At 37.4% G+C, this 13,032-nt stretch overlaps 1 protein-coding gene across 6 annotated transcripts in view; it reads left to right on the forward strand.

Annotated features, from left to right (window-relative positions):
• The first annotated feature begins 5,883 nt into the window (after positions 1-5,883).
• Positions 5,884-13,032, forward strand: part of CEP120 (centrosomal protein 120) — a 38,136-nt gene continuing 30,987 nt past the window's right edge. For 5 of the 6 annotated variants that reach the window (XR_009961232.1, XR_009961231.1, XM_062600201.1 and 2 more), the window contains exons 1-5: positions 5,884-6,064; positions 7,506-7,662; positions 8,652-8,766; positions 9,920-10,061; positions 11,401-11,549. Coding sequence is in view for 3 of the 6 variants with exons in the window: in XM_062600201.1 (XP_062456185.1) it covers positions 6,013-6,064; positions 7,506-7,662; positions 8,652-8,766; positions 9,920-10,061; positions 11,401-11,549 (615 nt within the window). In the remaining 3 variants the exon portion in view is untranslated. Of the gene's footprint in view, positions 6,065-7,505; positions 7,663-8,651; positions 8,767-9,919; positions 10,062-11,400; positions 11,550-13,032 lie in introns of those variants that run through there. The other variant, XM_062600204.1, reaches the window with a different exon arrangement.

Consider the following 13,032-nt stretch of genomic DNA (forward strand, 5'->3'; position numbering starts at 1 on the left):
CATGTTCTCTTTCGGTTCTCATTGGATGTGCTGCTGCCTACTCTTAACCTGTTCAGTCTGAATAAATTAAATAGGTGTGTATGTCCCATTACTCACAATGGCTCTGGTAGGAACATAAACTGCAATACCGCATAAAATGCCTGGCACAAGTGACTTTTTCTTTGAATATGCTAAAATGTATCTCAGTTTAGCATCTTTGCTGTCATTGACTGCAGACTTTTCGAAAAAACTCATTTACTGATTTTGCCCTTAATCTCTTCATTCTTGTATTAAATACTATTTTCAGCCTCACAAATAAGTGTCTTCGGAAAAGAAAGATGGTATCTTGTTTTATATTCAGATCAGTAAGGTTTAGTATATAGATACAAGAACTAAGATGCAGGAGACGAAGGTTCTCACTTTTTCATTGGTCTGCCAGGTGATGCAAGCCAAAATTACACTATTTTCCTTGGTGAAATGACAAAAATCTACTGTGTTTACTGTTCAAATACAAAACAAACCATTCAGCTGACCTTTCTGCTTGCAGAGATGTAGGCAGTTTTCCTCCAAAAACCACTGAAATCATCCCTTTTAAGAAATCTTCTCATTGACTCCCACAGATTCTGAATTAGCCCCCCTAGTCTAACTTAGATTTATTAGTGCTCACAAGATGCAAGTAGTTTCTTGGCAAAGAATGAGTGACAAGGAAAAATTGATGATACAAGAGATTCCCTTCCTCATTAATCATGAGGAAAGTCATTCTCAGAAATTATTTGAATGTACATTTCAGCCACACCGTACCCATTAAGATATTTTATCCCAGGGCAAGTATGTTAAAACTTTGAAAAATGCAAATGCTTGTAAGAATACCAAAGCATTTGAAAACAGCGCCTATGAAGCTAAGGTAAACAGCATGCCCACTTTTAACGAGTCATTAGTCAAAAATCTGAACAGAAGTCTTCCTCCTTCCAAGTAATTAATGGTTGGCAATTCTTGATTCTTTACTATTAGTAATATTCTACCAGGTAGTAAGCAGTCAAGCAGCAGGAGTCCAAGTTACCAATCAGATATGCAATGATTAGATTACATTTTTAGATTTTAAAAGGCATGAATCATCTTAAGTCTTAGGGGTGTCACAGATATCTTCACACAGACACTCTGACCTGATATGCAACCAAAAAGGTTTGAAAAGAAACAGGAGCAATCCTCTATGTTCAAAGAACAGTCCTGGAAGTATCACAGCACAAGTGAGTTTAAGGGAATATTCAAAATTGTATTAAGATATACTTCAGGATGCTCTTATTTTTTGTCATAAATCAAGATAATTCCAGACAGTCTTAGAACTGAGTGGAAGGCAGCCATTGTTCTTGCATCAAATACTCAAAACTGGATACTTTGAATTCATTTCTTATATAGGGCTATCCCTTTCATGCAGATCCTATTCGTCTAACAATTTCCTAGCATTTGTTGGTGGTACTATCCACCAATACAGCCTCTGTGAACGAGGCATTACAATAAACATTCTGGTGACATCTGCACCATTTCATGACAAATAGTACAGCAGAGTCTGTGGAGAAGAAATAGTCTTTGTTATTCTGGAGAAATGTATTTTACCATATTGTATTTCTACTGCATGTATTTCTAGCTCTCCCTTTCCCAGAAAAATAAAAGTTTACTGCTCTGCTAATCCAATCTTTGTAAAACAGCCTCCAGCTGCCCCTCTTCTTAAATTTCAATTTCCTTGATTTAAATTATTGTTTTGCTCTTCCTGAGCATTACCAGGTCATGCAGTGAAGACTGAGAAGCGATTCCAATTTTAAATGCTGCCTAAAAGACAGTATATTTTACCCCGCCACATATGCAACCTCTGTACAAAGTATGTTCTTATTGAAGTTCTATTTTATGGTAAAACAAAACAAAAACATTTAAGAATACCCTCAGCAAGTGTAACCAAACAACCACAGGAAAAGCATTCAGGTTATCCTTTTAGAACACATTGCAGTTTCTATCCCTACCATGAAGGGATAAGACAATTTACCACATTGTGTGTGTGAACAATCTTACTGGGTAAAATGATCTGCAAATGTTGGAGATGCAAGGGAGGTTAAATAAGAACTAAACAAAAGAACTTGAGTTAATTAACTGGTACCCTGAGCTTGTCTGTTAATTATTTCAGAAACAAATATGATTCGTTCTGAGTTGAAAACACTAGAAACAACTTGAAGGTAAAAGCACCAGATTTTTTTTTTTTTTTTTTTTTTTTGAGATGTTTGTTGTAGAATCCATTCCAAAACAAATAATGAATGAAACAACACAATCTTCCAAGCAAAAAGGTCTTCAGGGCTAGCTAAAAAGAAACCAAATACCTGAGTGGAGAGCATAATGCACCCCTATTTAAATTGTGTATGATCTCTTCTCAGCTAAGATCACGATGACCCTATTCCATCCTGTTTAAGTTGTACACTTGATGGCAAATTATGAGTTAAAGATGGCAAGGGGGGGATCCTTGAAGCTAATACACCATGCTGCAAAACAGCAGTACAGCTACAGCTGGTTGTCAGTCTACAGCTAATAGACTGATTATCTGATTTGTAATTGGAAATATAATGTTCCTAATTCGAGCAAACTAATAGAGAGCAATGTTTGATGAGAAAGGATTGAGTCACTAAGGAGTACAGTGAACCTACAGATGATATAGAGCAATTACAAAACTCATCTACTCTTAGTTGAAGCTCATTTCACTGACATTTAAAAAAATAAATACTATTAACAATAATAATTACAAAAAAAAATCTCCTTATGTATTTTTCTTGTTGAGGAGAGGATGAATAACCCAACTTCTAAGAGATGACAGTTGTAGTCTTTAATGCATTACTATTAGCACTTGGCTATTAGAACAATAAAAGTCAGGAAGAGATATTGTTATAGTTTAATAGCCTTTAACATAGGAGGAAAAAAAATGATGAATTTTGACCAAAACATTCAATAATGATAGTCATAATTCACTCATTAGTTCATTGGCTATTACCAATGGTAACTTAAATATTCTACCTAGTATTCACTACTAGACTTGTTTTTATGAGTTACCTGATCATATTTATTTACATAATTTTAATTCTATTTTTCCTTAGAGATATGGGGTAAGTGAAGGTAGTAATTAAGCACAAGACAGTGGATTGACCCTATTTTCTTCATGCAAATTCGATTTTAAATTGACAAATGGATCTTGGAAGTGTTATAGTTCTAATGCTATTCCTAAATGAGAATCATAATGATATTAATTTGTCTAATGTGCATTAAACAGAATTAAATTCAGAAAATGGAAAAACAGATTGACTTTCATAGCCTTAACTCAATATTATAGAAACCACTGACTGCAATTGAAACACAACGTGACTAATTTATGAAAAATATTTTGGATGTTCTTAGTGGAAAATTTTTTCCCTCCATTTGAAATGTATCTTCCTTTTTGAAAATGCATTTTTTTCAGACAGATAAAAATTATCTAGCAAATAACTAAAAAATGTGGCATGGTAACATTTTAAATCTTATTACTACTTGTTTAAAAAAAAGCATAACAAATTTTGAGAAAGCAGATTTCTCAAAGGAAGTCAAAAGAAAAATTTGTAAGATTTCTTCAGAAAACATGTTTAATAGAAAAAGAGTTCAGAAGAGTTGGTAGTTCCCCGTAGAAACTCTTTTAAGGATATATGTGTAAAGTACTGAAATGCAAACAAATGGGGAAAACTGTTCCAGCTAAATTATGAGCTCTTCCAATGATCTAGGCAAAATACTAAGGAGGAGTATAAGATGTAGCAGAAACATATGAAGACACTATCAGGCAGGCAAATCCACAAGATGAGATACAACAAGTCAACATTAAGAAAATGTAGTAAGAAAACATTCTTTGGCAATGATAGGAAGACAAAAGAAAAACTTGGTTTGCTGCGGATCAGGATTCACAAATGAAGCTGAGAAGGCAGGGTATAATGTCTTTTACTGTCTCCTTTTTTTTTTTTTTTTTCTTTTTTTTTTTATCTTTACTAGCAGAGGTTGATGTTGATTACACTCTCAGTACAATTAATACCTGTAACATAAAGGTAAGAAGTTAAGAAGTCAGGCTAGAACAGGGAGAGGACATCTGAGGATAAAGTTTCACAAAGTAGCTGACCTGATTTAATGGCTTGCTGCTGCCAAAGGGGGAGATCCCACATGCTTTCACATGTGCGCACACAAACACCCCCACACCACTGCTGCAAGACACGCTCCCTCCCGTTCGTTCTTTGTGCCTGCTCTGGCATTTGCCTGACCCTTTCCTAAACCAGTTCAGCTTGCTTAAATGGGCAGAAAACTAATCCAAGAACAGTAACAAGCAGTGATTGTTCTTCTATTACGTAGTTTAGAAGTAGAGAGTATGCAGGAAAATGCATGCAGTAATTCTGCTCTATAAAATACTGATAAGGCCTCACTTGATATAGTCTATTCAGTTATAGATACTGTTAATGAAGAAGACTGTGGATTAATTAAGAGTTCAGAGAAGGGCAACAAGAATGAAAAGTACTGAAAATATGACCAACAGAGAAGACTTCGGGACCTAAGAGTTCAAAAAAGACCTTTTGGGTTCAAAAAAGACTGAGAAATCACAAGAGTCTTTCTCTAATTTCTAGAATAAACATCATTTTAAAACTTCTAAAAATCTGTATTTACTGTTATCATGTTTATTGTGGCTATAAACTGCAGCACTTTAATACGGAATAAACTCCTATATATCACCCATAAAAAGATAATTACACTAAGAGAAATTGGTTTTTAAATATAAGAATATATGAAAGAAGCTGCCAGGCAAATCATACTTTTTTTGTCAGCGTCTGTGGGCATTTTGTTTCCATAGCCAAAACTACTCAGGCCTCCAGGCCTTCTTAAAAACCTACAATACAAGTACCTACGACCTAGTTTTCAGAAGCTCACAATGATCAAAATTCAAGAACCCGGAGGGCAGCAGTAATGGCGAGTGCTGTAGTGTCGAGTGCACTGTTGTGCAACAGGAGGAGGCACATCAAAAAGCAGCAGCCAGGACTGAACTCAGACAAATTCAACTCAGAAGAAAATGCATTCAATGGTGTTTCAGAACCAGAGTAAATTACCACACAAGGAAAGAGGCTTCCTGTCTCTTGATGTTTGCAAACAGCCACTCGCTATTTCTCCAGAGAACTTACATTACTAGAATAACCGAGCAATGCCTCCCAGAAGCCAAACACAGGGTCTTCTCCCCCCGGGGCACCCGTCCCCATGCCCCCGGGGATTACACCGGGATGATGTGCACCCCTCGCCAGTGGGAGGCAAGCGCCGCCTGCGGCCCACACGAGGGGCCAAGCCCCGGAAGCGGCGTGCACACAGGCCGCCACTGCCGCGGAGCGGGCAGCGCCAGGCTACGCGCCCGCCCGATGCTCACAAGTCTTATTCTGGATTAATTCACCCTTCAGGGAGGGTGAAACAGGCAACTGGCCGATTAAGAGCTGATGTACACAGCCACTGCCTTTCCTGGCTCTGGCAGGAAACTGCCCCCCTGCTGCTCGGGGTTATGTAAGCGACTACGGCCCTGCCGCAGGTGGAGCCCGCAGGCCGCAGCCGCCCCCGCAGCCGCCGCTCTCTGCGCGCACCGGCTCCCGCCCCACCACGAACATGGCGGCGGCCCCCTCACAACCGCCCCCTCACAACCGCCCCCCCCCCGCGCCGCGCCGCCCCCTGGCGGCGAGGAGGGCGGTGCCGCGCCGGGCACCGCCCTCCTCACCGCCAGGGGGCGCTGCCGCCGCCGCCGCCCGCGCCGCAGGCGCCGCGCCGCCAGGGCCGGAAGCGACGCGCGGGGTCGCCGCCGTTGCTAGGCGGAAGTGCGGCGGGAGGCGGCGGTTGGCGTTTAAAGGCTCCGCGGCGCCAAAGGGCCACGAGTGGCGCCGCCGCCTCCCCCCCCACGCACACACGCACACACGCACACACCTTGCGGCCCGGAGCAGCGGCAGCGGGCGGAGCGGGGAGATGGTGTCCAGAGCCGCCGACCGGCTGCTGATTGTGGTCTCCGTCCTGGAAGGTAGGTGGCGGGCGGAGGGTGCCGCGTTTCAGCACCGCGGGACGAGCCGGTGGTGCTGAAGTGCCGGCGCCAGGTCGGGTGTGGGGCGTTTCGCGGCACCCCCGGCTCGCAGGCCGCTAGGTCGGCTCGGTCCCCGGCGTGTGTGGCGGCGGCTGCACCGGGGTGATTCCCGGTTACGTGGATCAGCTCTGCCCAGCTTGTTTTGGGGAACAGTTTGCCCAAAATATTGTTTAAAAGAATGGTGAAAACATCCTTGCTTTCCTGAAAAATTCTAACTGTTCTTAAGTTACTCTTTCCTAATACCTAAGCCTCCTTTGCTGTCATTTAAATCTCTTATCGCAGCCTTTCCCAGAGGACATGGAGAATAGCTTGTGACCGTTCCCACTGAATGAAGCCTTTATGCAGGCCGAAGTCGTGCATCCCATTAGTCATCTCTTCTCCAGGCCAAAGAGACCAACATCATTAGCTCTTCCTTATGGGCTAGACTCTCACCGTCTCTCTGGAGTCTTTCCAGTTATTTACAACTTCCTTGAAGTGCTACCCCAAACTGGATGATGCTTTACAACGTTGAGTAGAGCATCACCTGTCTGTCCCCAGTATTTTTTGCATTATTCCAATGTTATTTATTAGGAATCCACCATTACCCCTCTTAGTATTGACTTGATTACTGAGCTAATCATTTGTTATCTTGTATGTGTGCAGATTATGCTTGCTGAGGTGTAGTGAGTGTGTGCAAATGTATGTTTGCTGAATCCTTTCTCTTTGAAGTGTGTGCTATTACTGTTCTGACCTTAACAACAGTTCTGTTGTTAAGATTAATTTAAAGTCAGATCTTGTCCTCTAAAATGCGTGTAGCTCCTTCCACCATCATCATGTATGTTCCCTTTGTTTTGGCACTTAAATTATTGAAGAAAATATGAAATCATATTGAACCCAGGACATATGCTTCCAGTCAAGTAGTAAATAATTGCTAATAACAAGAAGTAGTTAGGAAAAAACACATTGCTTTTTTTTTTTTTTTTTTTTTTTTTTTTTCCTAGATGTGGAACTGTGGGGTTAACTCTTCAGTAAAGCCAAGATATTTCATATTTGCTGTTTGTCTCCTGTTTACTTGATCTAGTGCGCTATTAAGAGGAAGAAAGAAACCAGGCAACAGATACGACTTAATCATGAGAAATCCATGTTAGGTGTTAATGTTTTGTTATGTCTAGATGTTTCACAACTGGTTTGCTTCATGTTATGTTCTCCTCTCTTGCTTCTGATCAGTGGGAAAATTTTTAAAATATGAAGAACATACATTTTCCATATCATCTTTTGAACTTAAAACTATTTTATGTGATTGTTTTTTCTATGAAGTAATGCTGACTTTTTTTTTTTTGTTTTGTTTTCTTTTTTTTTCTTCCCAGTGAAGTTGTGGTAATTATACTGTGTATTTTTGCAGGGCGCTATTTTCCAAAACGACCAAAGCGTATGCTAATAGTTGAAGCGAAGTTTGACGGTGAACAGCTGGCTACTGATCCTGTAGAGCATACTGATCAGCCTGAATTTGCCACTGAATTAGCTTGGGAACTTGATAGGAAAGCACTTCATCAGCACAGGTAACATTAAAAATTAAGTGTGAAATAAAGTTAATTTGATTTGGAAATAAATTTTCTTGTCTCTACAGCTGGTTAGATATGATTTCTGTCTTTTAACTGTACACTGACATACCATATTGTTGCCACAACAAACAAAAGTGGTATGTGGCAAAGCAAGTGATGTTTAAACAATTTGAAGAGTATATTTACCTCATTTTAAAAAAAATCTGAAAGCAAATTAGTTACACTGAAGTCAAACACTGAATTCAAGCTTTCTTGTCTATACTGTGTCATGAAACAGAATAGAATTAAGTTAACTTCAAACCTGAAAAGCCTACTTAAAATATTTTTAAGGACATCAAGTAGAAGAGCTGGAAAACTGAGTTTAGTTTCCATATCTGTTATTTGGTCCTCACTAAAAATATGGATGTGGTATTATGGTTCTGTCCTGTGTATGCTCAATATGGCAAAAGTACAAAACTAGGAAGCTACATTCTCAGCAATGGCAAGTGTATGAATAATTGTGCAGAACTGCTGTTGCTCGAACCACTGGAAAATATCTTTGTCAATAAGTTGAAAAGGGCAACTTCATAACCTCATGAGAAAGCATAAGGTACACTTTGACATTTTTCTAAAGACTTTGTCTATGTTTCTAGGTATGTTTACATAAATCTTTCACATAAGTCATACTTTTTAAATGCCCTCACACATGAAATTCCAATTTTATGTGAATTGCTCTAACTATTTCATATCCATTAGAATGGATTTATTTGTCGCTACTTTTTTTTTCTTACAAAACTTACTGATTTGTTAATTGTGTCTCACTTAATGCTGTATTTTTAGGAATTTGATGTAAAGTTAGTTGCGGGCTTATTAGAACTAGTTATGTAACAAATTTTTAAAAAATTATATTGTCAATATGCTTGAAACTTGTGAATTACTTTTGTGAGCTAAATGCAGTTGCAGAGATTATGTTTATATTTTTGATTTCAACTGAGTTATTCTTACAGGCTGCAGCGCACACCTATCAAACTCCAGTGTTTTGCGTTGGATCCTATAACTTCAACTAAAGAGAACATAGGCTATATTGTACTTGATTTAAGAGCTGTCCAGGAAAAGAAACAGGTATACTATTGGCTCTCAATATATTAGTAATTGATGTTTTGACAACAGTTCTCTTACAGGTACAACAGAACTTGATATAAGGAATGGACGTAATTTTGGGGTCTTTGAAGAAATCTAACTTTTATTTGATCACGTATTTCAGTCTCTTTTTTTTTTAAAAAGAAAGATCTTAATTTTCTATAAAAGAACATATATGTCCATATATATGACAAATGAAAATGCTTTTGTATTCATCTTATTTAAATGATGAAATATTTTAAGCTGCTTCCTACAGAATGAAAAAACTAAGTATGGAGATTTTTTAAAAATTCTTACACTTTTGAATTTGAAAAATGAAATATTTGTGAGAAACATTTTACTTGCCATGATTTAATCACCTGGAAAATTTATCAGGGTAACTGATGAGTGTCCATTGTCAAATAAAGACTTTAGGCTTTTTCAAAAAAAAAAAAAAAAAAGAGGAAGTCTTTAATAATGGGCCTCTTCAGAAGATTTCTTAGGTGATCATAAGTTATACTTCAGCCAAACACAATTTTCAAACACAAACTAGATGACTGAATGTGACTTCAATGGACTACATGTTCTAGCCTCTTAATACAGTGTGGAATCAATGTAATATACATAGGCTTTTGATGAATTAGACTTACGTTCCACTTGGTCAAAACATACCTGGATTTTCTAGTACCCTGGTTTCTTATTTTGGCATTGTAAACCTTAAGGATTTGTGATCCTTGTTGTTTCCTATGCAGTCTTTCAGCTGAGAACTTCTCTCTCATAGAAGTTCTCTCTCAGAGAAGAGAGAAGATTCTCTCTTTTAATTACGAATTTATAGAATGTTTTGCTTGCTGATTTGTTTCATGTGCAAGCCAGTGGAAAAGAATATTTTCAGCTCTTCTGCGAATCATATAGATCTTTGTTAATATACTAATCGCTTAGTCAAAATGAACCATTTTTTGAAATGCCTATTGAGGTACTTTCCTATGTGATATGGTAGAAAGGCAAGAGCAAATTTATTCTTTAATGTATCATTAATTTATTTTAATATTCATTATTATTAATATAACATTATCTTAATATATCATTATGTTACGATTGTTCTTGTTTTTTAAATGTGTTTGGTTTTTATTTCTGTTTTTTGTTTTTAATTATGTAGACACCAAAATGGTATCCTTTACTTAGTAACAAGTACACTAAATTTAAATCTGAGATACAAGTAGGTGTTGTGTTGGAAACTGATACAAAAGCAGTGGTGGATGGTTTTAAAGCAAAGGAGGCACCTCCTAGAGAAGGGAAAGGTAAGTAGCAGAATAAAAATATCGTTGTCTTTTAATTATAAAAGGTGTTTCTTATGCAGGAAGAATATAGCACCTTTTGCAAATGTTGTATTGGTTTGAGCTCAAAGAGCATTTTATTGTTATAGCACTTCCTATACAAATAATTTACAGCCAACTAATGTACCTTGTCATGATGGGTATAAACTCTTATAAATATGCTTCACTTTGACAACTGTGTGACTTTCAGCTGGACAAAGATGCAAACTTTGCCAATCAAAGCCAATCTTTGAGACTGAGGGAGCTGGAGATGCATAGCTACTTCTAGCGGCATTTTAGTCACATTTCAGGGCTCAGGAAAGTTCTGTAACTAAAGAAATAAGAAAGGAAGAACTTCATAGGATGTTTTTCCAGTGATGTGATTCTAGAGTAGTGCAGTTGGAAGGTTATGAAGTATTGGAATATTATAAAGCAGGCCAACAAATAAATGATCTTTTTCCTCATCTAATGTAAACTGTTCAATACTTGAATCATATTACGCTGATAATATTTTTTTTTGAGGTTAGGTCCCCTTTAGATTAACTGCTGGGATTCATTCCACTTCTGAATTCCATTCTACGCTTCTCTCAAAAGTAATTAGTGAAACGTATCAAATCGTAAGTGTTGAGTGCTAGGCAGTACAAACTGGTTTGCATATTGCATATTATTGCGTATTCCCTTGAAGAGGCTTTGTATTTATCCTCTGATGAAGAAATACAGATGAGCAAATCTAGATGAGCAAATGTAAAGTCTTTGATACAGTGAACTCGCCATGAGTCAACCGGTCTACAGGATCTATCTAGTGACATATTTTTACCTCATGCTAGAGCTGGATCTATTAGAGGTTGTAGGCAGCACTTGAAATACCTTAGGTTTTTGCAAGCTAACTTCTTTGAGATGGACAGTGACCATGGAGCAGCTGACATCATGCTCGCTCATCGTCAGAGAAACTAGCATGCTAGAATCCAGTCTAATGAAATTAAGTTCCAGATTTTAATAATCATTGTAATACTAAATTAAAATACACACTAGTATTCTAGCATTCTGTCTAGCATTATCTTCAAAACAGATCTGTTCTCATTGAATTGAAATTAATTTACAAACTTCTTTTTAGCTATTATTAGAGGCTTAGACTTTCATGCTGAAATGTGATAGAACTAAACATTCAACTTTGTATTGTACTTGTAAAAAGAAGATTAAAAATAAAGGTAATTTTTTTTTATATGATTACAAAGAAACATGAGTACATCATGCTAAGCTTCTCTGTCTTTATTTTTATTTTCCTTTCCTCCCCCCCAACCTCTTTTTCCTTCTCCTTTCTTAGTATCCACCCTTCTTTCTGGACTGGACCCTAAAAGTATTGTAGCAGTCCTGAATGAAGAGGAAGGCTATCATCAAATTGGACCAGCAGAGTATTGTAGAGACTACTTTGTTCTGTCTGTAACTATTGTATTTGCCACACAACTAGAACAGGTTTGTTTCATTGCTACATTTAGTTTCTAAGAAGTACTATGCTACGTTTCTATTCTGACATGTTTCTACTTTAGAATTTTTGTTATCTTTTAAGTCTCCTGCAGTAAATAGTCTTGTCTGCTTATTGAATTAATATAGATTAATTTTAAATTAAAAAAAAAATTTAAGTGCCTACATTTCAAATTACAAGTGAAAGATTATTATTCTTTTGGGACATCAAATTGTAATGCTTTTATAAATTATGCATTACTCTAAAAGGTGCCTGTACAGACAATATAAAATTCATCTTATAAACTAGTCTTCAAAATGTAAAAATAATGACAGGATTAGTAAGTCTGTAGAGGACTCAACTTCACCACCTCAGCTGTTTTCCAGGGAGAAAGAGGAAGACTTCAAAGCATCAAATTTTACTCTGGAGCACTTTGCCTAAAGTTAGAATTAAAACTGGTATTGAAATTAAGATTTGACTGCATTCTTCTGTATATAACATACTAGTACTACCATATGTATGTGATGACCAAAGGCCTAAAATTGGGTAAAGCAATAAAAAACCTTGCCACTAGATCTTCTGGAAAATTCTCTAGCAGAAATAGATTTTTTCCTAGAAGTACACTATCTCAGGTATGTTTTAAGCTTAGCCATCTTTCAGATAAAGGTTAGAATATAGCAATGAAATATAATCACCCTGTTTCTTCAAGTGTAGTTACAGGTATGTTAAGCTTAAGTGCTACAGTTGTCCAGCTGTTAAAGCTTGAATTGAAGTACACAGTTGATAAAACTTAGTATTCAATGGAGAGTGGTGCACATATGCCAAACCTTGACTAAAATTAAACACGTTTCAGAGCTGTAAGCTCTGGTAATGGTAGGCTTCATATCCTACCTAAGGGAAAGACTTACCAGCATGGATGAAGTCCCATGCTAATGTGACTATTTCAGCTTTGAGACCTCAGCTGCTGCAACTCTGCTGTGCTGCACTGATACAGTTGGGTTTCTCTGCACTATCTGATTTCAAACTATGGGCAGGCCCAAGTTACCATGAAAGTATGACATGATGTCAAGTCAGATTTTATTTGATCTGAAACTCATAGCATATGATGCTCTCTCTTCAGAGGAAGTGCTTAGATTTTCTATGTCAGAATTACAGGTCTTTATGAAATAAACTTAACTGTGATCACTCTGGGGCAGCTTGTGCCATTTTTAGCATTGAACCTAGAGTTGCAATAGCTAAGGGAGGGAATAGTTCTGATTCTGTTTGTTCTGATAACTTAGGTGACAAAATATTATATGATTATATTATTATATGATTATATTGATGTCTAAACTGCATTGTTTATTTAAACTACAAATATTTTGTAAAGGCACTGCTTATTTCTGAGTATTCGTACAGTGCCTGACTTCACTAAATATGTGACATTATTACAGCCCTTGATGCCGATACATCTTGCAGCTAATTTTAAATGACCCATTTTGAAAGTTAGTAGTT

This window comes from Rhea pennata, chromosome Z, assembly GCF_028389875.1.
Source record: "Rhea pennata isolate bPtePen1 chromosome Z, bPtePen1.pri, whole genome shotgun sequence".
Lineage (NCBI taxonomy): Eukaryota > Metazoa > Chordata > Aves > Rheiformes > Rheidae > Rhea > Rhea pennata.